Here is a 27694-nt window from a genome sequence, read left to right as displayed (position 1 = left end):
CAAGGATCATGACTCATCAATGATTCAATGCCTCAGAAGCAGGCTTGGTCTTACTTGTTGCCTTGGCTTAGTATGGCAGTATGGCAGACTTAGTATGTCAAACTATACTTGATGAATATTGCTCATACATAAAGAATTCTGCAATTCCTTGGTGTGATCATTTTCTCCTCTGCCTATAAAGGTAGAGCAATTTATATGCATTGACATCTAGGACTCTGGAAATATTGCTCTTTTTCAACAATTAGTGTGATTGCAGGCCTCCCTTATGAAAAATGTTACTCTATACAGGAGAATCCCACTCATCCATGCTCAGACAACCTAGTTCTTTACCCTCAATTAGAGTTCTCTCTGCTGCTATCTGAACCCAAAACTCAACTGAAGATTCCCATCTACCTTTAAAAGCTTTAAAACTAAGAGTTTCAAAGACTTTACAAAAATCCTGGTAAATAATCACAGAATGTTATAATAGGAAAATAATTAAGAGACCACTCAGATTAAGCCCCTTCACTTTCATATGAGAAAGTTGGGACCAGAGGAAGTTGCCCATAGTCTCATAGGTCATTCATGATATAGCTACAACAAGAAGCCAGGCCTCTCAAATCCTACTCCTGTGCTTTTTCTACTAGACCAGAAGACCTTTGAACCTTCTCTGCTAGATAGCAGCTCTCTCCAAGCCAAATGAGTGAAAAGGACACAGCAATGAGAGAGAAGATCCATCGGAAGGAGATTCAAGGAAAGGCCACAGGGCACTTGGATGTTGTCAGGTCAAGGCTATTGACAGGTCTCTTGTGTTTTGTTTTAAACTATGTTATGCCTTGGCATTAGAGTTCACTCAATGCATTGATTACAGATTTCTAGTCTCATATTCCATTTTTTTTTCATTTCCATGCATTGAGAACATCAATAATGATTTGGCTTCTGGGAGTTTTTTTTTTTAAGTAACTATTTTGCTTTGATCACTTTCACACCAAGCAGCAGTGTGAGGCTCCAGAATGATTAATAGAAGGTTTGGAAGGAACAAGTTGCTTTCATTTGGAAATGAATGCACTTATGTGCTCTCCATCCAAGACTTGTGCAGCAATATTCATGTGGGCAGATTAAGAAATGCTACAAAACTGAAGTAGCAGTCAAGCCTCTTCCTTGTACTCTAGCAGGATGTTTCCCATCTCATAGGCAAGAAAAAAAGCCAATGTCTATTTGAGTTGTCAGAAGCATGCTTAACCATCTGTAGAAGTGCTAATATCTAAAGATGAATGTAGAGAAGCAGCGATGATTTCAGTTCTTTGAAACTTATATCTATCAAAACCATAAATGCTGTGTCTCAGTGCAGGTGATCAAACCAAACCTTCCTTGGTTCTCAATGAATAGCAGAAAATAAAGCTGCCTTTTAATATAATGTTGGGGTTTTATGAATTTAATTTTTAGAAAAGCATAAGGATCTTTAAAAAGCCAAGAGAACAAAATTCCATGGCTTTATATTTAATGTTTAAGATAAAACATACAGACAGACACAGAGAAGCTAACACATAGGTAGTAAATAGCATAGTGTGGACCTGAACGCAGGTCTTTTGGCTTCAAATTCAGGATCCTTTCCACTGTCTATTGTTATCTATTTTTTTTTTCACAATCACAAATAGGGATTTTTTTTTCTTTTCCACAACCATATTTAGGTCTATTTTAACTTCATATTGTACATTTAAAAAAAAAAACACAAAACTCAACATCCTTCATTTTCTTGTCTTATACTGTCTATCTAATTACAGAATGAAAGAAGGTTAATATCACACTGAACAAAAAATCTCACTCATCTGTTGGTCTCTTATTGAGCCTTCCTAATTGGCTCCCATAGGAAAAGGAGACAGTTCAATAGTCAATCACTGCCTGTACTTTTCAGCAAAGGTTTGTTGTAATTAGTAATGCTACATGAATCCCTACTTGATAATAGAAGCATCCCATATACACTCCAAAGAGTTGATTCTCTCAATCTTGAAAAATTCTTGGGTTCATTCCCCCACCTTTTCTAGACTGAATTAGTACACAATGCCAAACTGCTATGCAAAAGGGTGTGTGGCTCTGTTCCTGCAAGGTCAGGATACATGGAAATGTCTTTGTGCACAAGGAAAAGTGGTTTCAATGTTGACTCAGCTTTTCCAAGTTCTGAAATCTGACACCTTTTCTGGATACTATTGAGTATGTGAGGGCGAATTCCAATCTAATGTTGGTCTGCACAGTGTTTAAAGACTGCTAATCACCATAGAAGGTAAAAGAATAAGCATTTTTAATCACTTTTGTACTATATAATAGGCACTGTGCTAAGCATATCTCATTATATCCTCATGCCAACCTTGGGAGGTAGGTGCTATTATTATCCCCATTTTACAGTTGAAGACTTGGAGGCAGACAGAAATTGCCTAGGATCACACAGCTAGTAAGTGTCTGAGGGTAGATTTTAATTCAAGTCTTTCTAACTTCAGATCTAGTGCTGTATCCACTGCTAATCCCCAATGCAATGGAAAGAATCCTAGATCTGGAACCAAAGGATTGAGTTCATAGCCTAGCTGCAACAGTAATCACTTGGGTGACCTTGAGAGAACGCCTCACCTTGTGACTTTTTTTCCTCATCTGTAAAAAAATAAGATGAGTTTGGACTCACTGACCTCTAATATGTCTTCCAGCTTTAAATCTGTGATGCCAAGAACCTCTCTGGTGCTTGGTTTCTTTAACTGTAAACTGAAAGGGTTGGTCTAAGTGATCTTTAAAATGCCATAAAATTCTAAATCAATGCTTCTTCTATATTGCCCAATATGCAGAGAGAGAATGACTTTGTGCTGGGGAGAAACATAGCATCATACTTGTAAGTAAATATTTCAGTGCATTTTTGCAACTGTGGTAACAATTTAGTTATATTTATTCATTTAACTATAAAATAATTATTTTCAAGTGCATATAAATGGAAGAATTGTAGAGTTTTAATTAGCAGTTCATGCCTGGACTTAGAGTGACTCATATTACCTCTCTAAGCCTGTTTCCTCATACATAAAATGAGGAGTTTGGACTAAATAATCTCTAAGATTCCTCCCACTCAAACATTCTATGATTCTATGACTACTTAGAAATCTTTTTTAAAAAATTCAGGAAGAAAAAAATAATAAATATTCATTGGGAATAATCAATGAGGTAAATATATATGTACACAGATGTATACACGTATGATAGTCATATATTTATACATACAAATATATACACAAATATTATTTGTATAAATGCATAACATTTATATACATACATATATAAGCAAATTCTCCTGAGTTCTCAAGAAAATAAAAGTCCACCCCATTCATCCACTGTAGATATTATGAGACTTTTCAATGTTAAAAAATAAAATATATATTCAAAGTTTAGATGGTCAGCTGCATAAGATACATCAACAAAAGAGAAGTCATTTGACTGATTATTCTCTTTATAAATAAATGAAGAAAAAAGCTTTAGTGACAAAAAAAGAGTTAATATGTGAGTCTAAATAGATGTGTATATATATGCAAAATAAAATATGCACAATACACAAAGTGTAAAACCACTGGATTAATTACTTATGTGCAAAACAAAGATTTCACTAGAGAGATTATTTATGATTCATCTGAGTACCATTTATTTTGCCAAACCCTGCTTTTATGCTTTACACACAATTGACAATCATTTACTGACTGATTCTTTAGTTGTTTCATAGGTTGGAGGAGTATCTTTTTCTAAATGAGACCAAAAGAAGATTCATCTATTTCCTAAAGACCCCCAGGGACCAAGTGATCACAAGGAAATATGCACTCAGTATTCTCTTTGCATTGTGCAAGCCATCTACGTGCAAAATGGGTAACACAGATGGATTTTTTTCCCCTTTCTGCTACTAGATCACATCCCACACAATCTGCCAAAATCCACCCACCATGCCATAAGGAAGCTTAGTTTAGTGCATAGAGCTCTGGCCTTAGAATGAAAAAGATCTTTCTTCCAATACTGCTTCATTAATCTATGATCTTAGTCAGGTCATTTAACCTCTCAATCACTCATCCTTGAAAACTGGGATAATAATGGCATATACCACATAGTTGTTATGGGCACTGTGAGGGGGGGAATATATCTAAAGTACTCTGTGAACCTTTAAGTATTATATAAATATGATATATTACTATTATTATGTAGATTTATGAAGGTGAGTAAGAAGATGCAAGGCTTAGAGAATAGGAACCTGGCCTCAAAATCAGAAAAATCTATTTTCAGATCCCCCCATCTAATAAAATACTTGCTTTGTGACACTGGACAAGTCACCTAAACTCAGAGCTCCAACAAACTGTCTGAGAATGTGATTTATAAAACAGCTGATGATCTTCATTGATAGAGGGAATTTCCTCAGTGAGAAGTTGTCTACAAATCATAGCCACAACTATGTAAATAAATTAACAAACACATAAACTAATAAATAAATGAATAAATAGATGAATCAACAATAGATACATGAATTGATGAATGAATCAATGAATGAATGTAAGGAAACAGGGCACTAATGGACTTCTACTTCATCAGTCCCCAGGAAATCAAATCCCCAGGAAGAAAATAGAGGTTTGATAAAAGATATGGGCCATGTTATGAGCTTTGCTTATTATTTATTTTGTTCTCCACTCCCTGTAAGTAATCATAGTTAAGACAAATGGAATAAAGTAATAAAATCACACTGTCCACAATGTTGAAACCATAAATAATATTAAGCTCATTTTAACCTCTCACTGATTCAAACCAAAAACGAACAAACAAATAAACAAGCAGGCAAAAAGAAGCTAACCTTAATTGTACTCGTGTGAGCTCCAGGATATTCCTTTTCCTCCAGTGTTGACCATCTCTGCACAAACTTGGACACTAGAGAATCTTCATAGTCAACGATCTGAAATCCTGAGACATTTGCTCCTCCAAATTGAATTTTTGATAAATCTCCATCAGTAAATCCCTGGGCAGAGAACATACCACATCAGTTTAGTCGCTCTAGATAAATCCCCAAAGTCAAAAGTTATCCAATCACATCACACTTGCTGTAGGGCCGCATCTTTCATAACACAGGCTGCAAAACTCATGGAGAATATTCCATGTATTTATGAGTCTGTGCTCATATTTGCATTGAGCATAGGACCAGCCACATAGTAAGGGGGCAATAATGCCCATTGATTGATTGCTGAACTAGGTACCTACTCAGTGTTTGTTACTTACGTAACATCCCTTTCATTAAAAGTGATTAGTGGGCAAGTTCTGTCTCTTATTTGTTTTGTTGAGCTCATAGCACACCATACATGGTTCTTGGTTATGGAAATGGAAGCTATAGGGTACAGTGGGTAGATACAGGTCTTGACCTGAAGTTGTTGTTCAGTTATGTCTACCCATGGACCATATTGTCAATGGGGTTTTATTGTCATAGCTACTGAAGTGGTTTGCCATTTCTTTCTCCAGTGTACTAAGGCAAACAGTGGTTAAGTGACTTGCCCAGGGTCACACAGCTACTAAGTGTCCAAGGCTGGATTTGAACTAGGTCTTTCAGACTCCAAGCCCAGCACATGGGCTATAGAGAAACAAGATAAGAAATAAGCAGATGAGCCCCTAGACTGAGGCTGAGGCATAAAAAGAAAACAGACAAGTTCACATTAGAAGTGGACTGAAGTTGAGACCATTCAAATAGCAGATGGCAGTTTGGAAGTGAAATTACAGTTAAAAGCGCCAGTATTTCCCAAATGATATGAAATGAAGTGACTTCCACTTTGAAAGTCATTGCAGTCATTTAAATCTCATTTTAAATATGTGTATTATTTGATAGTGTTCATAAAATACATGGTCATTAATGGTGATTCTGTTTATGCCTCTAAATTTGGGGTTTCATGTTGGGAGAAGAGAATCAGCTTCTTAGAGAAGAGATTTGCTCAGCTTACTCTGGGATCAGGGCCAATTAAAGAGAAGGTTTCTGGAACTTGAGTAATTTCTGAAGGTTTTAAAGAGTTTTCTGACTAGGATACAGAATCAAAAACTTAGAGTTAGAAGGAAATCAGAATTAGAGTTAGAAGGACCATCAAATCCAATTTTCCAATTATACAGATGAGGAACTAAAGACCAAAAAACTTAATTAGCATGTTCAAGGTCACATGGGTATGAAGTAGCAAAGTGAAGATTAGATACTAGTCCTTTGACTCTAAATCCAATACTCTTTCCACTGGACTACACTACTTTTGAACCTGATGAGAAAGGAAATTAATAAGGAGATGATGATCCAGTAGCACTGAGTGAGCTGGGTGTTTTGATTGTCCCTGAGCATACTTTGCATTACAGATATCTCAGAAACAGATTTTTATTCTGTTACAAGGGAAGGCATATTGTGGAAGGTGGGGTGAAAAAAACAATCACAAAAACTTTATGTAAAATTTTTTTTTAATTATTTTCCTTTGTAGTACCATGATCAGACCTTTGCATCTGTGATTTATCTGTAGAGTTGAGTTGCCAAAACCCAAGATGACAGATAATTTGGATAAAGATTCTATAGCTTTCAAGCAAGGGTTGCTAGTCTTTTTTGTGTCAGAGACCCCTTCAACAATCTGGTGAAGTCTATGGCCCCTCATCAGAATAAGTAATTTAAATACATTAAAAATATTTCAGAATACAACGAAAATGAATTATATTGAAATAACATCATTAAAATATTTTAAAAATCATTCAAGGACTCTAGGTTACAAATATCTGATTTAATTGGATCACAGAGGTTTTTTTTCTTTTCAAATTCTTAATTTAACAATCACAAAAATAAATTATGTATATAATAGAAGAGAAAAAGAAAAAATATTATACATGAAACTACAAACATCTATTCTGTGTGGCTTATTTTTTCTTTTAAATATTTCATAAATTAAACAGGTAACTTTAAAAGCTTATCTTCTGGTCTCTGATTCTTTCTGGCCCTTCTTATGCTCTCTTCTGTGCATTTTTAAGTACTTCAATGACGATCTTTCTTTTCCTTTCTTTCTTTCTTTCTTTCTTTCTTTCTTTCTTTCTTTTTTTTTGACTGCCCTCTCCCTGGGCTCCCTTTCCCTCTTACCACTCCCAAAAGCTGAAAAAAAGAAAACTAAAATCATTGTAACAAATATGAGTCATCAAGCAAAATAAATTCCTACATTGCCCATGTCCAAAAGTGTATTTATCGTTCTGCATTACATCTCTGTCAGGAGGTGGGCAGCATGATTCATCACTGCTCCTCTGGAATTGTAGTTGATCAGAGTTCTCAAGAACTTCAAAGTTATTATTCTTTAAATTCTGTTGTTAGTGTATAAATTGAGCCAAGTTAACACTTCATTCTCCCTTCACAGAGACTTTGGGGAGCTTCAGAGGAGAGAATTATTTGAAGAGAACTGACCAGACATTCTGAGAACTGTCCTCCTTTCTGAGGACATACTGAGACATGACACTGGGGCTAAACTGTTGGCATGCTCTTGGGGATGCTCAGATTTTTTATTGTTTGTTAGGGTTGTTGTTTATTTGGGTCCAGTGTTTTTGTAGAAAGACGCTTTCACCCAAGCTTTAGAGCAGCACATAGAGAATCGGAGAAGTGAGAGGTAAGACACCAGCAGATTAGTGCCTGGATCTGTTCCCAAAACTATAGTGGAGATGAGACCAGGCTGAACAGCAGGGGGTGGTTGGTAATGCTTGGTGATGTGATTTCTAATCGTTTTTTCCTTGATTTCCAAGAACTCAGAAGCGAATACATGCTAGAGTTCTATCACAGATTATATAATGCTTATGTGCTTATTTATGTGTATTTGTTATTTGATACTGTTAATAAATCAGATAGCTGCTAATGGTGATTTTACTGAAGCCCAGTTATTTTCTTCTCTCTTAGCTTCCTTGATACTATTCTTTACTGCTTCTCTGCCTAACTACCTCAGAGCTCCTTCTCAGCATTCTTTGCCAAATCCTCATCCCTTTCTCCAAAGACTTGGTCCTCAGTCCTCTTTTCAACTGTCTCAATACTCTTTTCTCTGGTGATCTTGTCTAATCCCATGAGCTCACTTATTATCTCAATGAAGATGATTCCAAAATCTACATACTAAATCACCATGTGATTGTTGGAATCTACTCATCAATGTTCCATAGACATCTCAAACTCCTTAAGTTTAAAACACATTGTTATCTCTACACACCTTACCCCCACTTAAGACTAACCATTCTCCAAACTTTCTAATTTCTGTTGAGGACACCAACATTCCTTTAGTCTCTTAGGTTTATAATCCCAGAATGATTCTAAACTTTTCTCTTTCCCTTGTCCTCCATATTAAATCAGTTGACAATGCCTGTTAAGTCTATTTCCACAATTCTTCTTGCCAACTCTCCACTCAAAAGACTGCTGCCCTAGTTCATACCTCTCATCTGAATTACTTTAATAGCTTTCTGATTTTCCTCCTGTTTTCAATTCCTTCATTCTCCAATGTATTAAACACACAATGACCTAGATAATCTTTTTAGGTGTAGGTCTAACAATGTCACCTCCTTCATCAAAAATTTTCAATCACTTCCTACTGTCTTTAGCATAAAATATGAACTCATCAACTTGGTATTCAGATTCCTCTACTTCTGCTGTCCAGCTCCTATATATCTTTCCAGACTTCCTACTGAACTAAATCATGTACTCTCAAGTCCAGTCAAACTGAACTATTAGCACTTCTTCAAAAACACTACACTTGTCCTCTCTATACATTCATTCAAGGTGTAGCTCATGTCTAAAATACAGTCCTTCCTCATCGCAGACCTGTCTCAGTGCCTAACTTTCTTTAAGGGCAAGTTTATCTACTACTTTCTTCTCCATGAAGCCTCTGCCAATTCCCTCAGTTACTAGTATTCCCACCCCCTTCTCTCTCTCTCTCTCTCTCTGTCTCTCTCCTCATACTAATCTGCATTTATTTTTCTATACATATTGCATATCCCCACAGTAGTATGTAAACTACTCAAGAGGAGGAACTATTTTTCTTGTTTCCTTTTCATAGTGTCTAAAAGATATGGTAAAAGTTTAATAATTTTAGTTGAATTGATTTAAATAAGGAGATGTTCTTACAGGAGAAAATGAGACTTGTCATTTTTAGTATTTGGCACAAACATAGCTTGACAAAGGGATAGATGAAAAATTGACAATATTGATTTATTAGAACTCAGCTATAATTATACTTCTCATAATATGAAATGTCTGATTCCCTCATTAAAGAAAAATTCCTTATCAGGACTCAATATCTTTCCTGGTTCTATTGTAACAGCTCTCCTAGAGGTGGTAAGAATAGCTTGGACCTGCAGAGATTCTGGGACTTAAAGTATTTTGTCCTTCTCCTAAGGCAAGGAAATATCACAATCTCCAAATCTGAGAAGTCCATGAAGGTTCAGTCCAATTTAAATGTATGTTTATTATGTTTGTTACTTAGTTGCTAAGCAATAACTATTGTACATCTTCTTCACATATTAACATAATAAACTCATGCTATTAGTATAGTAAAAAAGATAGAAGTTGACCAATTTTTGAAAATGAAGAAGAGAGAAATAGTTAAGACAAATTGATTATCTTTTTTAAGGCAAAAGAAATCATCTTTGCTAAATATGAATATTTAAATGAGTATTTATTCAAGAGATAAATTATTAAAAAACTACTATGTACAGTGTGCTGTGCAAGGTATGATGGTAGAGGTTAGAGGAGGAAAATACACAGATAAAGAAGACATGGTCCCTTGCTTCCTAGATGATTAATAATTCATATCTCCTAACTACTTTTTCACATTTCTTATATTATTTATAACCAGAGGAAAATGACTAGTGATTTGTAAAACATGAAAAACAAGTGATTTTGTTCATCTGCAGAAACAGATATAATCAAAATAGCTTTTAAATATATTTCTGAGTTGTTCTAGACACATTTCATGCATTCAAAAATACCTCCTCAATTGAATGCTTACTTCTACTAAAATAAACAGTATTAATAATTTCACCTACCAGATTAGCAATGATATAATGGTACCCTTTAACATGTTTTCCAATGGTAATAACCTGTCAAAGAGAAACAAAAATTATCCCTTAATAAATGTTCTGAACATTGATTTAACTTGTGGTGACTGATATCATTAATTATTATAAATTAAACATTATATTTTGTATGTCCTCAGATGAAGTCAGCTTAGTAATAGAATACAAATCAATCACTGTGGTAAACTAAAAATAGAACTAAATTTGGAGTCAATGGAATTGAGTTCAAATCTCAGCTCTGTCATTTACTACATTGTGAAATTGAGCAAGTCATTTTGCTTCTTGGGGACTTGCTTTCTTCATCAATGATGCATCCTATGGTCTTCTGCAAGAGTTCTAAGTTCCCTTGAGGAAAATATGACAAATTTTCAGGCTCTATATTTATTGTCTTGTAAATTGGAATATAAATATGTTATTGTTTGTTTCATATTATCTCTATCTTTCCCTTGAACCCCTCCAAACCTCAGTGACAGAGAGGGACAGAAATCTGTGTGTACTTTTAAGTCACATGAAAATGGAAACAATAGAAAATTTAAGATATTTATACGAAACTAAGAAGTGTCCACAAAAATTTAAAGACTTCTTAATCTCTGTCCTTTCTTAAATGCATAAAATTAGTTTGCATAAAATGTCACAAAACTATTTACATCTGAATTTTAAGATTCAGTGTGTTTGTCCACTTATTCTCTGCTTTCAAAATATTAGACACCCAAGCATATCTTCAAAAATTATAGGTTGAATTTGTGGGAACAGCTGTGGGCATAGAAAAATGAAATTCAGGACTGTAAGACTGCCTCAATTCTCAAAAGATCTTTTTGAACTTTTTATGGTACAGTTTATACAAATATCACTGTTACCAAATTGAATCATAACCTAAAATAAATAACCTCAAAACTGAGCTGATTTTTAATAAAAATTTGTCCAAAATACCTAGACTCAGGTGAAACATGCACTTTTCTGGTGATTCAACTTGTTCACTTGAATTTGGTAGTAGTTGTGAGAAGACGTGAAATGAACAATATGGTCACCCCCTGGTCTGCTTTACTTCTCTGCATGCTAGCATAAAATTTATTGTGATTTTATGTAGGGTTGTAGGCCTAAAAGTCAAAAAGTTAGTTATTAATAGTTCATTTTTACATTGTGCTTTAACAGAGAAAGGGCATATCTTTAATTTAACTGATATAGACAACTTCTAGTGTGGAAACTCATTCCACTAGTGCAGATGAGAACTTATCTGTAGCTTATAGTCTTAGAGATTTGTCTGTGGCACTGCTGTGTCCACACGTCTAGCATGTCTTCCTGACTCCGAAGCTGTCTATCCATACCCATCATATGGTCTCTGTGTTTTGTAATTTAAAATTATTTTTCCTCAAAAATTCTTATTATGGAGATGATGCAAGTGTTTTTCTTCCCATTTTGCAGATGAGAAAGTGAGTCACAGAGATGTTAGATGACTTGTTCTTATTGCTGTTCAGTCGTTTCAGTCATGTTCAACTTTTTTATGACCACATTTGAGGTTTTCCTACAAAGATATTGGCCTGGTTTGCCAATTCCTTCTCCAGCTCATTTTTACACATGAGGAAACTGAGGCAAACAGGTATAATTACATACCCAGGGTCAAAAAAACTAGTAAGTGTTAGGATTTAAACTCAGCTCTTCCTGACTCCCAAGTCCAGCACTCTATCCACTGAAGCATGTAGCTACCTATGGTACTTAGCATAGTACTTAAGTTGTTAGATTTGGGGTCAGTGAGACCTATGTTAAGCTTCAGCTTTTGACAGAAACTGGTTATTAAACACTGGGCAAGTCATTCAACTACTCAGTGTGCCAGAAAATACTCTAAGTCTATAGAAGAAGATGCCAATCTGCATTGGCAAGGGGCTTCCTCATCTAGGAGTTTCCTATACCAAGGAAATATAGACTATGTATATTTATGTGTTGGCGGTGGGGGGGAGGGTGACAGGAATGAATCTGCGATGAGAAAACCTGACCATTTCATACTAACAATTGCTAACTGTGCTTACAAAATCTTAAGAATATCAAAAAAATCAAATCTTTCTTTCTGAGTGATGAGATAAAATACGAGGTTAATGAGGAGCCTGCATTTTAGTGTCTATAAGGAAGAAGATAATGAAGCCATGAGAACCACTTTTCATTGACATTTCTTCAGCTTATAAACAATTAGTAGCATTATGTTAACAAGAGACATTATACTGTATGAATGTGACAAGCCTAAATAGATCCAAATTAGAAAGCAAAAATTTAGAGCAGGAAGGGACCTCAGAAGTGATTTTCCCTCCCCCCAATCTTCATTTTATAAATGAGGAAACTGAGGAACCCAGTGATGATGTCATATGTCCAAGGTAAGGAAATACAATTTGGGAGTGCCAGAGCCAGGATCCAAACCAAAGGCCTCTGATATTGAATCCAGAGCCATTTTTACTTCACCATAATTACTAATTTGCAGTAAGAGGTTTGAATCTAGTGTCTGATGTTTATCAATTAGATTGCCATAGGCAAGTCACTTAATCTCAGTCTTACTCAGTTTTTTCATCTATAAAATAGGGATAATAATAGCACCTGCTCATGGGGCTGTTGTTAAGATCAAATGAAGTAATATATGTAAAGTATTTCATGAACTTTAAAGTGTTATGTAAATGAAAATAATAATAATAAGTTCTCTTCCCCTCAACCTACATGAACCAGGCAAGCTATTATATCTTATAAATGAATTGGCAACAACAATACACCATGCTTTCATATGAAGAAATTATATTCCTTACTTTTCCCCACCTACAGGGAATTTTTGTACTTCAAAATGCATGCTACCATGGAAACCATTTTTTGATGAAAGGACTAGTGACAGCCCCCTATGCTGTGTAGAATCATTAGCACAAGGTTTTAAAATGTATTCTGAAATATGTATCAGAGCTCTGTCAAATTCCTATTTTTGATGCATATTACCAAATACTCTGGATTCAATAGGTATAATAGGGTATGTTGTTGATATTATATGTATTATATGTGTGTGTGTGTGTGTGTGTGTGTGTGTAGTTTCCAGCTAAGGTGATAATGTATAGAATTGCAAGAATATGAAGACTAATGCTTTGCTTGGAGGAATGAAATTTTAAAAGGGTGCTGACAATATAAATTCCTTTAGGAAGTTGAAACAACAGAACTTAGTGTCTGATTAGCAAGGATTATGAGGTAAAATGGTAATGTACTAGCGGTAGTTTCATCTAGGCTTTCATCAGATTTTTTTATGATAGATGATAACTATCTCTTCTATAATCTTAGGACTTTAAAAATATTAAAATCCAATCTAAAAAGTCACTCCTGTGAATATCTAACCAGGTTCTAGAATTTCACATATATATATAAATATAAATATATATATATATATATATTTATATATAAGGGCTCCAGGTTAAAAGCAGTTATGCCTTCAACTCCAGAGACTAGAAAAGATTGACCAAATTGGACATCTCTCTGGCATATACCATTTTGATATTTTTTCTCATAATCATTTTGTTTTTTTTTCTCATAATCATTTTGCTTTTTTCAGTTATTTGAAATTTAATGGGAGTCCTATTCTGTGTTTCTTAGGGGTAGCATACTGTCTGTTCAGTTGTTTTCAGTTGTGTCTGGCTCTTCATGACCCCATTTGGGTTTTTTGTGGCAAAGTTGCTGGAGTGGTTTACTATTCCCTTCTCCAGCTCATTTCACGGATTAGGAACTGAGGCAAACAGAGTTAAGTGACTTGCGCAGAGTTACACAGCTAGTAAGCATTTGAGGCCAGATATGAACTCATGTTTTCCTGACTCCAGGTCTGACACTGTATTCACTGAGCCACCTAACTGTCCTAGGGAAGGTATTGTTATATATCAATTAAGACTTTATTGATATTTATGTTTGCAATTTTTTTTGTGCTTTACAAATTAATGGACCTACTTTTCATTCTCAGCCTAAAAAGAATTCAAGCATTGCAGCCAGATCCTTTCACCTTTCCTTTTAGTAACTTCCTCAACCTCCTGTTCCAAACCTACTCTCAGATGGTGTCAGTAAATGATTCATCTAGTGATTCATTCAGGATGCTGTATAGTGGTTCTAGCTCTCCTAACCATAACAATTTATCTGCCTGCCTATTTAAATATCTATCATCCATTTGTCTAACTATGCATCTATTTATCATCTATCTGCATATATTTAAATGTGTCTCTACTATGCATGTTTTCATGTTATTTTTTTTCCATTAATTGACCTTGATCTCATCAGAGAGAAGGGAAAAAAAAAGTAATTCTTGTGTCTGGGCACACACACTTAACAAAAAAAAAATAGATATATTTATTGATAAAATGTTAATAGGCAAGGGTATCTTCATCTCTCTCAAGAGAATGGGTGATAACACAAAAAACAGGCATTGTTCAGATCATGTCACTCCCCTAGCTCAAGAAACTTTGGATAACTAGTGGAACACTGGCCATGAGCACAGATTTCACAGGTGTTTATGTGTCCACAGGTTCCCAGGTCAGCTAGGGTTAAAAGGCCAACATTTCAGGCACAAGGTAGTAGGTTTTCTTGTTACCTAATGTGTGTACATGAAGATAAAACCTCTATAACCACACAACTCTAATCTAAGAAAACCCAACAGTCCTATCACCTACTTTGTGCTTGACTCCTGCAAGTGACATGGGTTTATTTAGAAAATTACTTCTTGGGGCAGTTAGGTGATGCAGTGGATAGAGCACCAGCTCTGAAGTCAGAAGGACCTGAGTTCAAATTCGTCCTCAGAGCAAACACTTGACACATGCTAGCTGTGTGACCCTAGGCAAGTCACTTAACCTCAATTGCCTAAAAAAAAAATAGAAAATTACTTTTTTCAGTGCTGTAAATAGGAAACAAATGTTCCAAAACACAAATATATCCCAAGAATAAAAAAAAATTGACTCCTTTATCATCTATGGACTTTGGAGAGCATAGGGACAGTACAAGGTCATTCAACTGTTGGGTTGAGTCCCATAAAAGCCATGTTCCAAAAACTATCATCCTTTTGCAGAATGTTTTTAAAGTACCTATCTTTACTGCTATACAGGGAATGGAACCCCTAAAAGGCTAATTTTAGAGACTATGAACTATGGAACCAAAGGAAAACCAGCTATATGGCTAACTGCTAAAGGTGAGCATTCTTTCTGAGTCCATGGGGTACAGGTGATAGAGCAACAACTTTGGAATCAGAGTCCCCTTCCGACATTTTACCACTTCTGCGTTCTTAGGCAAGTTACTAAACCTCCCTTGGCCTTGGCTCCCCTACCTATAAAATGAGTGAATTGGTCTGTGATATCTCTTCGTTTTCTAGACCTAACACGCTCCAAGCAAAGTCTCCTTTTGTGATGTAACATTTCATATATACAGTGTATACCTTGTATATAACCAGATATTTGCTTATTGATTCCCCTACTAGAATGTGGGCTTCTTGAGAGCAAAGTCTGTGTTTTTGTCTTTCTTTGCATCCCCAGTGCTTAGCACAATGCCTGATATATAGGAAAGTGCTTAACAAATACTTGTTGACTGACTATGATTTAATTTGTCTTTCTTTAATTGTAGCAGAAAACTTTTGCAATCTAAAATGCATAAATGGCAAGTGTCCATGAAAAAATGTCCAAATTTGAGAAATATTACATAAAATAAAGACCAAGCATGGGACAAATAAAGGCCAGGTATTAAATTTAGATTCCTCATGGGGCAAACAAAAGCAAGGTAATTTATAAGAAAACTCATATTATACTAGGTTTTAGTTAATAGTCAAAATCATCAAGCCGCTGGGTCAGCATTATCTTAGAGCACTGCTATTGCCAGCTGATGCCATGGATAATTTAAATGATGGCTTATGCTGTGTCACACTGAAGCCATAAAGCAAAAACTGCTGTTCATGCAAGACTCCCCCCAATGCTTGTTGTAGCTGCTGACTTTGCACCAGAATTCTATATCTGGGGGTCATAGATGAAAAAAAAAGTAGCATCACCTACTTGGTCTACAATGTCATTGACTTTGTCACGCTCACAGTCGAGAATTACGCGCCTTTCCTTTTTCACTTCTAGATCTTGAAACAGGGACCGGTAGGTTTCATCTTTCCTGTCATTGTTAATATTCCCTACATTGATAGCAGTCACTTGCCATTTCTTCTCAGCAGCAGAATCCAGGACAGCTTGCAATGTTGATAAGCCTGGGAGGGCACAAATTTAAGAAATAAAAATTTAAAAAACATTAAAATCATTTGAATAGCTCAGAATCATGTTATGCAACTTCTAATTATTATGCCTCTAACAAGCTTGTTAGATAAGTAGATGATAACGTTTCTTCCTACAACTAACATCTTTGATAGCATCTGATTATTTCAGAACCACATCTGTGAACTAAAGTGCTTAGATGCCACACTGCTAAGCAAAGGGGGCATTCTTTGGCAGAAAAGGCATATTCCTTCTTCAGAGGCAGATGTCTGCTTTATAATATTACTGAACTGTGAGTGCCTTTATTACTTCATATTTCTGAAATCAAAGGCCTAGATCACCTGTTTCTTTTCTTACTGCTTGAATTGAACCTCATATCTTTTCTATCTTCTTTCTAATGCCCCCACAACACTACTGTCTTAGAAGGATCAAGTAAGTTATTGACAAGATGAAAGCCTGTTCAATTGTAAGAGCTAAGGATGGTATTTACCCCATGGAAGCTGCTCTATTAAATTCTATTGTGCTTAACTCAGCAATTTCAAGGAAGCCTTTTATCATATCATGTAGTAGTTTCACATTATTGGGCCTGATTCCACAGTAAGGAAACTATGGTGCATAAGTAAAATCTCCATCTTCAAGACACAAATCAGTTCTTTCAGGTCACCAGAGTACCATTTCATATCCTGGAGTGTACCATTTAGCACAAACAAACTTATTTCCCAAGTGGGGGAGTATTTTAATCCCTAATGTAAGTTTATTGCCAAACCATTATAACTTTATATCAAATGTTTTCATAGTATGTAACTAGGATTTTAATTGTTCATTTATTCAATCAGCATATAATATGTTCTAGGGAACAGAGGATTAAAAAAATACACAGACAAAAAGGTTCTTGTTCTTGAGAAACTTACATTCAACTTTGGTAAATAATATACCTACAGGTATATCAATACAAAATATTTACAATGACAATACACTGTAATTTTAGTAGGATGGGCACTAAGAACAGTGCACTAAGATGGGCACTAAGATCAGGAAAGACCACAGGCAGGAAGAGAAACAAGTTCAACACTGAAAAAATGCTAGAGATGTAAAAGGCAGAGATAAGAGATTAAAAAAAAAAAGAGAAGAGCCAGGCCCATGATTGGGGGAACAGCACGTGCAAAGAAAGGACCTAGAGATAGCAGATGGAATGTTGTGTATGGACAACAACACATGAGCCAGACTGGCTGAAGGGAAGAGCACACAAAGAGGAATTAGGTAAAGTTTGTCTGGCAAGCTAGGTTGGGGTCAAAATGTGAAGAGCTTTAAATGACAAAAGAGAAGTTCATATTGTGGTTAAGGGTCAGTGGGAGCCCCCTAAAGTTTCTTGACCTAGGGGAGTGATACGATCTGAACTATGCCTCTTGTTCATGTTATAACTCAATCTTTTGAGAGGGAGGAAGACACTAATTAGCTTGATGGATTAAATAATTCACCCAAAACATAAACCTGCATTCCATAAATACATGTAGTGACCTATATATATGAATTAAAGCCATATATGTAAATTACAATATAAATCTATTTCTACTTGATGTCACCCACATAAAGAAAGAAATCAGCTGGTCATCAATGGTAACACAGTGACGACTCATATACTTGAATACAGCTATTAAGCTTTCCCTTTGCCTTTTCTGCTACTGCAGGCCACTAAAAGAGAAGAAGGGAGGGAGAAAAAGAGGGGAGAAAGGGAGAGGAGGAAGGAGGGAGGGAAGGAGACAGAGAGAGGGGTGAGGGAGGGAGAGAGAGGGAAGGAAGGAGGGAGGGAGGCAGAAGGAGGAGGAAAGAGAGAATGAGAGAGAGAAAGAGAGAGAGAAAGAGAGAGAGAATAACTTGGTCTTTGACATTATTTTTACTATATTCAGCAACAGAGAAAACTGTCTTTGGCAGCCAAAATGTGACAATTCTATGAAAAGTCTTCCATGACAACACAATATCATAGTCCAAGAAGACATTGATTAGAAGATTTTTTTTTCTAATTATTCCCCTGTCTTCAGAAAGAACAGAGTTGGAACCATCTCCAAAAGAGCATTGTTAATTTTACTATTAATGTTTCTGTGAATTGTAGACCTCATTCAGTAAAATCAGATATATTTCTGTGACATTTAGTCCCATTCCAGATTCCAATGTAATCTATTTAGTGCTACAGAAAGTATTTACACACTGTGGAAAATAAAGTTCACTATTTCAAGATGGTGAATGAAACCACTATTGGATCTAAGTTGCAAAGATAGTAGCATATATGGTATATTTTTGTAACTTTTTGGTCTTTTAGGAGTACTAGTAATTAAAAAGTGCACATATAGTGTCTGTGTTTGTTTTGGCAGGTTTGATAAATAGAAGGATACATAGAATGATTGTGTATAAGTATATATATATGCACATATATGTATGTATATATGTGTATATTTATGTGTGTATGTGTATGTATGTGTATGTGTGCATATGTATTTTTGTCTAATGGCAGTCATCTCTAGGGCAGGGGAAGGGAGGGAAGAAAAAAGTTACATGATAACTTTATTATATATTTAAAAGGAATAATAATTTATACATAATGGATTTGTAGTTTCACATGCAATCATCTTTTTTTAAATTCTACTATGTTAAGGAAATGCTTGTTTTATTTAATAAATTAAAAATCAAATAAATTAAAAAAATTAAAAGAGTGTACATATAAACAAAACTCAAATTTAGTCAGAATCATACAAAGCCTTTCAAACTTTTATGGGGCAAATGGAAAATACAGAAGTTGATTTAAAATTGAGATCGCATTTCACTTCGTCAAAAATCTTTCAGAAAAAGAGATAAAAAAACTCGTGATAGAACATTCTCAATACTTCATAAATTTCACAACTTCACTATGTGTAAATGAAATCTTCTATGTTACAATATAAGCTCATTTCCTTTCTGTTCAGCTTCAGTGAAGGAGGAAATCAGTTAGTCATCATGCTTAGTACAGTAACTATTCCCATACTTGAATATACATATGATTCCCCTCTGTCTTCACTTCAGCAGGTTCTAAAGACTAAATCCCTTTATCCTTTTCTTTATATATACATTTCTGAAATCATAATCATCTTGTGTCTCTCCCTTGATACTCTCTGAAATACTAAAATGATTCTGTGATCTCATCATTTTAAGTATTAGTTTGGATGATGCATATCACAATCCATCCTTACTTGCCCATCCAGTGTACCTCTTGCATGTATCCTCCCCTAAGTTCATAACAAGGGGCCAACCCATTAGGATTATGATTTTCCATACTTTATCTTCATAAGATAACAATGGAGCAAAGGATCTGTCTATTGTTTATCTCTTTATTTCTTGCTATGGTGATGTGATTACTTCATTTCTTTTTTGCTCATACATTTCTTTGACAACATTTCATTCTTGTTCTCCTTTATAATTCCTTATTTGACATGCTCATACCCACTTATATACCTACTCACTATATACTTCTACTCCTTTCTGGATAATAATTATTCTCAGTTCTTTGGAGATTGTAGAGTACCATGACTCATGCCCTTAAAGTAGTAACAGTAATTCAATGGGAATCGCCATATACCATCTGCAGGTTATATCTACAACTGCTAAACAGGCACTCTCTTTGAAATAATAGCTGGTGTGGGAAATGCGGATTAAAATTAAAGATAACTTATCTATACCTTTTTTTTTAATATTAAGGCCATCTGAAGGATTACTGAAAGGTTTAAACAGAAATGGTATTTGTAATCATGGAAATTCAGTGCTATCATCTGACCGGCACTACTAGGAGATTCAAGCATGGAGGGCAATTTGTAAATGGATTTCATCGAGTGATAATTCTCAATCTGTTCCTTGGCAGTTCTATCTATCAATGAAAATGTAAATTATGTTTTTTTTTCTTTAAATCAGAATCTATTCAAGAAAGTGGCAGACTTTCAAACTAATTAATTCCACACACCAAAACTCACTAATGGTCAGTGCTGAATCTCTGTGACTTAAATCTGTCATTATTAAAGTGGGTAATTTGTAACTGGAAAAGCTAACAAAACTACCATTTGTTACAGAGCTAAATCTCTACTAGAGTGGTTCATTTTTAGACTTGATTGATTTAGTTTAATGGTAAGTCAATGCTAATATTATTAAATCTATATGTAGGGCAGTAGTAGCTAATCCATAAATCGGTGGACTATTTACTATCCTTTATTATTGGAGATAATGCTACTGATTAACCATCAGAGGAATAAGGAGAAATATTCTCCTCTCTCCCATCCCCAGAAGTGGTGATAGATTTATACTTAGTCATTCAAATATTTCTACTCTGCCCATTTCCTTATAATCACCAGTATTCACTTTCCAAGATGGCTGTTAGGATTAAGATTATAGTTTGGGGTTAGGAAGAGTCAGCAAAGCTAACTTCCAATAATACTCAGACCTGTACCTCTAACTGTTCTTATCTGGAAAATGAGATGATCATACTAGATTATCTACAAGGTTCCATCTCCTTGCTCTAGCTATATGTTCCTATTACTTCATGATTCTGTGACCAACCAAAAACTCTAAAATTGCTAGAAAAAAGCATAAATAGGAAGTGCTAACACTCAAACTGTGTCTTACACATAGGCAGAAAATCATCACACTCATTTTATAATTCAGAATGCAAACTTTTATAGGGTTAAAGGCTCATAGATCTAAAGCTCTAAGAGAGTGAGTGGTGCTAAACACAAATGGAAATGGAGACCACTAAACAATAAATAAGGATCCCAATGGCCTGCATATTGACTTAGAATACCACATATTAACATTATCTAAGTCTATTATTTTTAAATTTTATTTTGTTAAGTATTTCTCAATTACATTTTAACGTATTTCTGGCTGCATTTAGGAGAATTGCTAGCTGAACATGCAGCCAGCGGTGGGTCCACATATGATATGTCTGCTCAAAGGGACTTTAGAAGTTATCATGTCTAACTATTTGATTTTACAGACAGGAAAACTAAGTCAAAGAGAGATTAGATGATTGACCCGGGATCACACAGCTGGTATGTGTCTAAGTGGAATTCAAAACCAGGCCATCATTATTCCAAGTTTAACATTCTCTCCACTTTATTAGAATTGCTCTCAAAGTCTCTCATTACATGGGTTCTTGACAAAGCTTGGAGTGTGATACACATGGTAAAATGGAAAGTGGGATTGATTTTGAGTCAGAGGACCATGATTTTAATCCTAGCTTTACATGTTACTGTTTGTATGACATCTTTGGGGCTGTTTCCTTTTGTCTAAAATAAAGGAATCAGAATGGATGGCCTCAAGTGTCCCTTTGAGCCCTAAGATTATGCTCTTTTAATAGTAGGATCACAATTTTAGATCCTCAAGAAATATTGATCATCAACTCTAGCATTTATACACATTAGGAACAGATGTACGATCAATAAGGATAACATTAAATGTCCACCATAGTTGAAATGACTATCTCATCTGGATGCAAAGATATTTAATGGACCAGATGCCAACTTATTATTGCCAAAATCTTTGCAATGAATTTCTGGGATAAAACAATATATGAAAATGATACAAGCAGCAATGTAACTCAGGCAAGGAGACCAAGGCTTAGTCCAAGGGAGTTGAAATTTTGTGAGTACTGACTATATTTTTACTCCCTCAGCAAGGTAAAACAACTAAGCCTAACACATAGTTAGCTAATAATCATGATACATTGGTAGCTAAACCAAAGTCACATTTGAAGGCACTGGGATAGATTTATCAAGACCAGGTGTGATGTGGCTGATTTTTTTGAATTTTTTTTTTAAATTTTTTTCCCCTATCCTGTAGTCCTAGATCATGATAAAATGTTTAGGGTGATTCTCATTCTAGCTTCTCTTACATTAAACAAACACACACCCTATTAACTTTATGAAAAAGAATGGAATTATATATAATGCATATTATTAATGGTATTCTTACCATATCTAGACACTACAAAAAATATAATTTGGTAAATTCCATTTGGTCCAAATTTGTGATTTTTACCAATGTAAAAATCTGCCCCCCCCATTGCAGAAAATCTCCACACATCAGCAGCTCTTTTTGGTATTTATAATCTTACAGAGGTGCCTGGTTCACTGTGGTTGAACGATTTGGTCATGGTCACACAGAAATCATGTATAGTGCATTTCAGAAAACAAGACTTGTATGTAACTCTTTCTGACTCCAAAGTCAGTCACTGCTCTCAAGGAGCCCACATTCTAACCCATTATATTTTGTAATGCCAGAAAGAGAGGGAACTACATGGATTTTTAGTATAGGAGAAATAGTTTAGTTTTTCCCTTGTTTGTAATAAATTACAGGGTGAATATAAAATATATTTTCAAAATTTGGATAATTAGCTAACTAAAGTAACAGTCTCCTCTCTCTCTCTCTCTCTCTCTCTCTCTCTCTCTCTCTCTCTCTCTGTATTCCCAGTGTATAACTCCTAACTCATAGCAGGTACTTAATAAATTTTTGTTGAATTGTTGAATCATTGCTCTATAATGGATCATTTAGGGAAACTTGGATTTTTTTTGGGGGGTGATACATCTCTAAGGTTTTAGGCTGACTTCAAGGAGCATAACCATATACTCTTGGTGTCATTGTCAGAGATAATGTGATTGAAAGAGAATAACAATTGCTACGCTGTATTTGCCTTTTTGTTTAAAATAGGTGTTAAAAAAATACAAAAACTAGCTTTCTCATCCAAAATGTGACCCAAAGGAAAAGGAAGCAAAGAGACAGAAAAAAGCTACGGCTTTTAAGAGACAAATAACTCATTAGGTAGAGGAGGTCAGGCATTTCCCAATTACTGTGTGAGAGTCCTTCTGAGAAAGGTTTCAGAGACAAGACCCACCATCTTAATGCTCAAATCAAAATTTATCAAAAGCTACTTGACAATGTCTTTAGATTAAGTGAAGGGTTTTTAATAGCACTTTAGTATAGGATTGGTTTCAACATCCTTCTATTATCAGAGATACTTGAGCTCAATTGTATTTGCAGATTTAAATGGTTCAAACCTTACCACTTAAAACTTTATTTAGTATTTCCAGAAAAGAAGGTGCCAATCTATATTAGTAAAAGAAATTCTAACCAAGAGTTCCTAACATGAATTTTAAGAAGAATGAATAGAGGCATGTAAGAAATGTTATGAGTCCCTCCATTAGTGTATTCATCAACCTGAGTTCAACTTCAGGGAAGAACACCTTCCACACCCTCCTACACAGGGAAGCTTTTCAGGCTGCAGAGAGGACAAGAGTTGGCAAAAAGCAAGACTGGGAGGGGGCGGGGTTGGGGTGGGGGAATTGTCAGTAAATGCTGAGCTATATAAATACTAGTCTCACATTTGTAAGGTATCTACTTTGGAATAATTCATCACATTGGAATCAACATTTGGTCTAGATATTATGCCATCCCATGAGAATAATAATATTCTCCCTTCCTAAAGCTGAATGAGAAATTTGTTGACACAAACACTTTCTTTGAGCTAATGTACTGGTTGTTCAGTGGAATGTTATCATTTTCAGGACCAGAAGGATATCACAGAATCCTATGTGATTCCTTAACTAAATAGTCCTAACTCAGAGGAGCCTGGCCCATGTGGGCCAACTCATTGATCAATGGAGAATTGAGTGGCATCTACCATTTTTTCTGCCCTTGCTGGATGACCAGATGTCCTATCTTGTGGCAAGAACATTTTCCAGTTTTCATTTGGAATTGTTGATGTTCTAGATGCCTAATCAACAAAGTATGCCTGCTAGGGAGAAGTTTACCCTTTGTAAAAAACCTCCTTGTCTCCACAGACATGGAGATTTGACTTGGCTTCTTTAAGAACTAAACCTGACTGAAAAGGACAGAGGGAGCAAAGAGCAAAGCATTCCAAAATTGTTGAAATTGCACAAGCACAATGATTTATTGTTGTACCCAACTAACATTTTCACTAGAATTCTTCCATGAAATAACAATATAAATAAAATGTTTCTCGGTATGTATGTGTGTGTATATACTTGTGTATGTGTATAGGCTTCAGGAAAATCTGAGTTCAAATACCACCTCTCGTATTTATTGGATTATGGCAATGATCAGATCAATTAACCTCTCATGGCTCCAGACAACTTGCTAAAACTATAAACTTCCAAGTAGACAGGGCTTCTTCTTTAGGAGTTCCTGATGTCAATAAATCATAAGTATGTTCTAAATATGTATATGTGGAGTGCATACCCTATTAGTGTACTTCTTTAGAACTATAGGGACCCCAATATTCAGGCCATCAGGGAAGAGGGGGAGAGAGAAAGGTCTATATGTGCATGTGGTTTCATATACATATATATATAATATATATATATATAAAATGCATGTATATGTATGTGTATATAGAGAAAAATTAATAGATATAGATATACAGTGTGCACATATATAGGTATGTACATGTATGTAGGCATATGTGTATGCATGCAGGTACATGTGCACATCTATCTATATATGTGTGTCTATGTGTATTAATACATATATTTATACATAGAAAATTAGAAATAGGGAAAGAAAATTAGACTGAAATTAGAGATAGAGAAATAAAAATAAAATCATATAGATAGATAAAGATGAGAGGGGGGATAGAGTGAGAGGCATGCACATACATTTATATCTATTCATTCATGTGTGTATACATACATATAGGTATCTCTATATTATATAAACAAATATATATATATGCATCTATGTGCACATATGTATATACATACATGCATGCATGCATACATAAATGCCAAGGATAATGATTTCATCAATGTAGTGGGCTCCCTAATGTGGAAATTCCCACCAATGATACAAATTAGCAACTGTTCTAGCAGTGATAGTCCTCTAGATTACCTTAGGATACTGATAGGTAAGCCAACTTGCCAAGGTCACACAGCTATTATGTGCCTGAGACAAGACTTGAACTCAGGACTTTCTGATACTGAGGTCAACACACTATCCACCACGTCAAGGCTCCTCTCTACCATGTTCTTAGATAGACTCTTAGATAGATACTTATACACATAAGTGTGTATACACATGGCATACATACATACATGCATACATACATTCCTATGTTTTGCTTATTTGAATTTTATGTAAGCCTCTCAGAAGTAGCCATCATCTTATTTATTATGTAAAGTAATTCTTGACTGGTGCTACATAATATCCAGTGCACAAGTATATGTAACACTTGGGAACATTAGAAGTATTTATAGGTTTGGTATTTTGGGCAAAATATCTGACTGACACACTGTATTTTTCACTTCATATGAAAACATATCATCATTTTATAGACAGTTACACTAAAATTTAAATCCACAGATTTACTATTAGGATACTCCCCAAAGCTGTGGAATGAGTATAAAATTAAAATATTAATTTCTCATGTGATTTTTATCCTTTGTCCCAGAACTATTCAAATTAATATATATCATTGAGGTTCTGTAACTTAGATATATTACCATAAATGTCAGGCAAGCTGTACTCACCCCAATCCAACAAAATCAATGGCCTCTTACCTCGATCACTGTCATAAAGGTATGCAAATTTGTCCCACTGGTAGTATTCAATCAAGCTAAGAAGAGCTCCTTTGAGGTCAGGTCTCATCTGAATGACAAACGGATGTGTTCCATCTGTTGGGAAGCTGGGAGTGATGAAGGAGACATGAAGAGTTCCACAAAAGGATGTAATGGTATTTACAGACTTCTTGTCATAAAATCCAAAAATAGCATAGACACCTCTTGAAAACTGGGAGCAGACTAGAAGAGAAAAAGAAACACAGAAAGGGAGAGACTGAATCATTACAGAAATACACATTGATTTATTTGAAATCTGATGCTCAACAAGGTGTGATGACATGCATCCGTAACTCCTCCTACTGGTACATTGACACTAGAGGATTACCTGAGCTTGAAGTTCTAAGCTCCAGGATGGATGAAGCTGATTGGATATCTAAAACAAAGTCCACAACAAAATGACAAATCCCTGGAGTGGGGGAACCTCCAGGCTTTATGATAAAGAGCAAACTGGCATTGGTCAGAAAGGGAGCAGGCCAAAGGTTCTGTATTGATCTGCAGTGGGATTGAGTCAATGGGCCACTTTACCTCTAGCCTGGGTAAGATAGAGTGACTCAATATCAAAAAATTAAAAAATAAAAATAAAAAACCCTCCTCTGACCCCAAACCTTTAATGTTGATTGCAAGTTATATGCATATATATGTACATATATATATATATAAATTCTCAGTTTCTTATATAGTCCTCTTTTTTCCAGTTCTACCAAATATAAGAAAATACCCATTTTATTTGGTGTTTATCAAGTTCAGAATAAAATATTAAATTGAACGTTTACATATGTATATATATATTAAACAGAATGACTTACATAATTACAAAAATTAATATTTCATTAAAAACTTCATCGATCAAATAATATTTTCTGAGTCAATATTTTGAGCACTCTGTTAGATGTTATAAAGAAATGAAAATAAGGATGAGACCTGGACCTGGATTTCATTAGTATGAGGAACTGACAGATGAAGAATCTCTTTCTCTCAATGCAGGTCTATACCTTCTCTGGTACTTATATTCTTAGAAAGTGGCCTACCATACTGACATGTTAAGTGACTTGCCATTGGTCACACAGTGAGTCTATGTCAGAGGAGGTCTTAAACTCATGTCTTTCTGGCTCCTAAGCTAGCTGATTTATCTACTATACCATACTCCTAATATATGGTCCCTACTCCTAAGGAACACATATTTTAATTAAGAAGGAATGCAACAATGACAGAACAATCATGGTGAAATGGTATAATACTGAATCTAAGTAAAATTTTAAAGACCAGTGAAGGAAAGAGTTAACATATGTTGGAGTAATGTACACAGGGAAAGCTTCTTAGAGGAGATAAGGTTGGGATGAGACCTTAAATGATGACTAGAATTTGGAGAGGTGGAGAGGAGGGGTTTATGCCAATACATTATTAAGTTAATAGAAAAAATACTCCAAAAATGAATACAATATTTCTCCATTTATCCAGTTGTCTGATTTCTAGTAACCTTCACCAATCACAGAACAAAGCAATGAACCTTGAGGGAAATGACAAAACTTCTAAGTAGTTTGGAAGAGGGTTGTCACAAACTCCAGGCAGGGGGATTGAATTGCTTTATCCTACAGTCTCTTTTGTTTCCCCCTTTTGAATTTTTTTTTTTTGGCAATTGGTGTTAAGTGACTTGCCCAGGGTCACACAGCTAGTAAGTGTGAAGTGTTTGCTCTGAGGCCAGATTTGAACTCAGGTACTCCTGGCTTCAGGGCCAGTGCTCTATCC

General features: G+C 35.2%; 1 protein-coding gene across 1 annotated transcript in view; it reads right to left on the bottom strand.

Moving 5' to 3' along the window:
• The window catches only part of GRIA2 (glutamate ionotropic receptor AMPA type subunit 2), a 182884-nt gene that overhangs the window by 74739 nt on the left and 80451 nt on the right, over positions 1-27694 (bottom strand). Inside the window, exons 3-6 of the mRNA XM_027866825.1 lie at positions 25889-26128; positions 16101-16297; positions 10045-10098; positions 4835-4996 (exon numbers count right to left, since the gene is read on the bottom strand). Of these exons, the coding sequence (XP_027722626.1) occupies positions 4835-4996; positions 10045-10098; positions 16101-16297; positions 25889-26128 (653 nt within the window). The remainder of the gene's footprint in view (positions 1-4834; positions 4997-10044; positions 10099-16100; positions 16298-25888; positions 26129-27694) is intronic.

Source organism: Vombatus ursinus, unplaced genomic scaffold (assembly GCF_900497805.2).
Source record: "Vombatus ursinus unplaced genomic scaffold, bare-nosed wombat genome assembly UNPS02014784.1, whole genome shotgun sequence".
Taxonomy (NCBI): Eukaryota; Metazoa; Chordata; class Mammalia; order Diprotodontia; family Vombatidae; genus Vombatus; species Vombatus ursinus.
The sequence above is the reverse complement of the archived record's forward strand: the minus strand, read 5'-3'. Positions and strand labels throughout refer to the sequence as shown.